At 33.1% G+C, this 483-nt stretch overlaps 1 protein-coding gene across 14 annotated transcripts in view; it reads right to left on the bottom strand.

Moving 5' to 3' along the window:
* The window catches only part of LOC119584976 (stromal interaction molecule homolog), a 99,451-nt gene continuing 98,968 nt past the window's right edge, over nucleotides 1-483 (bottom strand). For all 14 annotated transcript variants that reach the window (XM_037933572.1, XM_037933582.1, XM_037933574.1 and 11 more), the window contains one exon: nucleotides 1-160. In XM_037933572.1, the coding sequence (XP_037789500.1) occupies nucleotides 111-160 (50 nt within the window). In that variant the 3' untranslated portion in view covers nucleotides 1-110. The remainder of the gene's footprint in view (nucleotides 161-483) is intronic.

Raw genomic sequence — 483 nt, 5'->3', positions numbered from 1 at the left:
ACTATAATAGAAAGGGAAGTTGACATATTTATACATATACACTTGATAGCCTAATTTTTAGCATTAGGATATATGACACAGATGTCCACAGACATAAAAAGAGAGGCTAATTAAATAGCATACTGAGATGCATGAAGACAGAAATCAGCAGACAGATGTTCTGCAAGGAAGACATTCATTAAGTAAGAAAATCCTGATCAGAATGGTATGCAATCATTTTGAATAAGCTCATTACCGCTGATTACAAAAGGTGCAAACTGATTTACTGAACTGAAAATGAAAGCTCTAAGCTAATGTAGGAAAGAAAAAAAAAATCTCTATCTAAGCATATAAGAGGAAAGAGTGGCATGAATGATTTCTTACTGATTTTCCTATAAAAAGTGTGGTTGTGCAATGATAGCCCTGCATAGAACAAAATATTATTCCATGACAACCACCATGAAGTAAACCGACTAAAGAAAGCCAAAAGTGATGATGAAAAAA

The sequence above is a fragment of the Penaeus monodon genome, chromosome 19 (assembly GCF_015228065.2).
Source record: "Penaeus monodon isolate SGIC_2016 chromosome 19, NSTDA_Pmon_1, whole genome shotgun sequence".
Lineage (NCBI taxonomy): Eukaryota > Metazoa > Arthropoda > Malacostraca > Decapoda > Penaeidae > Penaeus > Penaeus monodon.
This window is presented reverse-complemented; position numbering and strand designations above follow the sequence as displayed.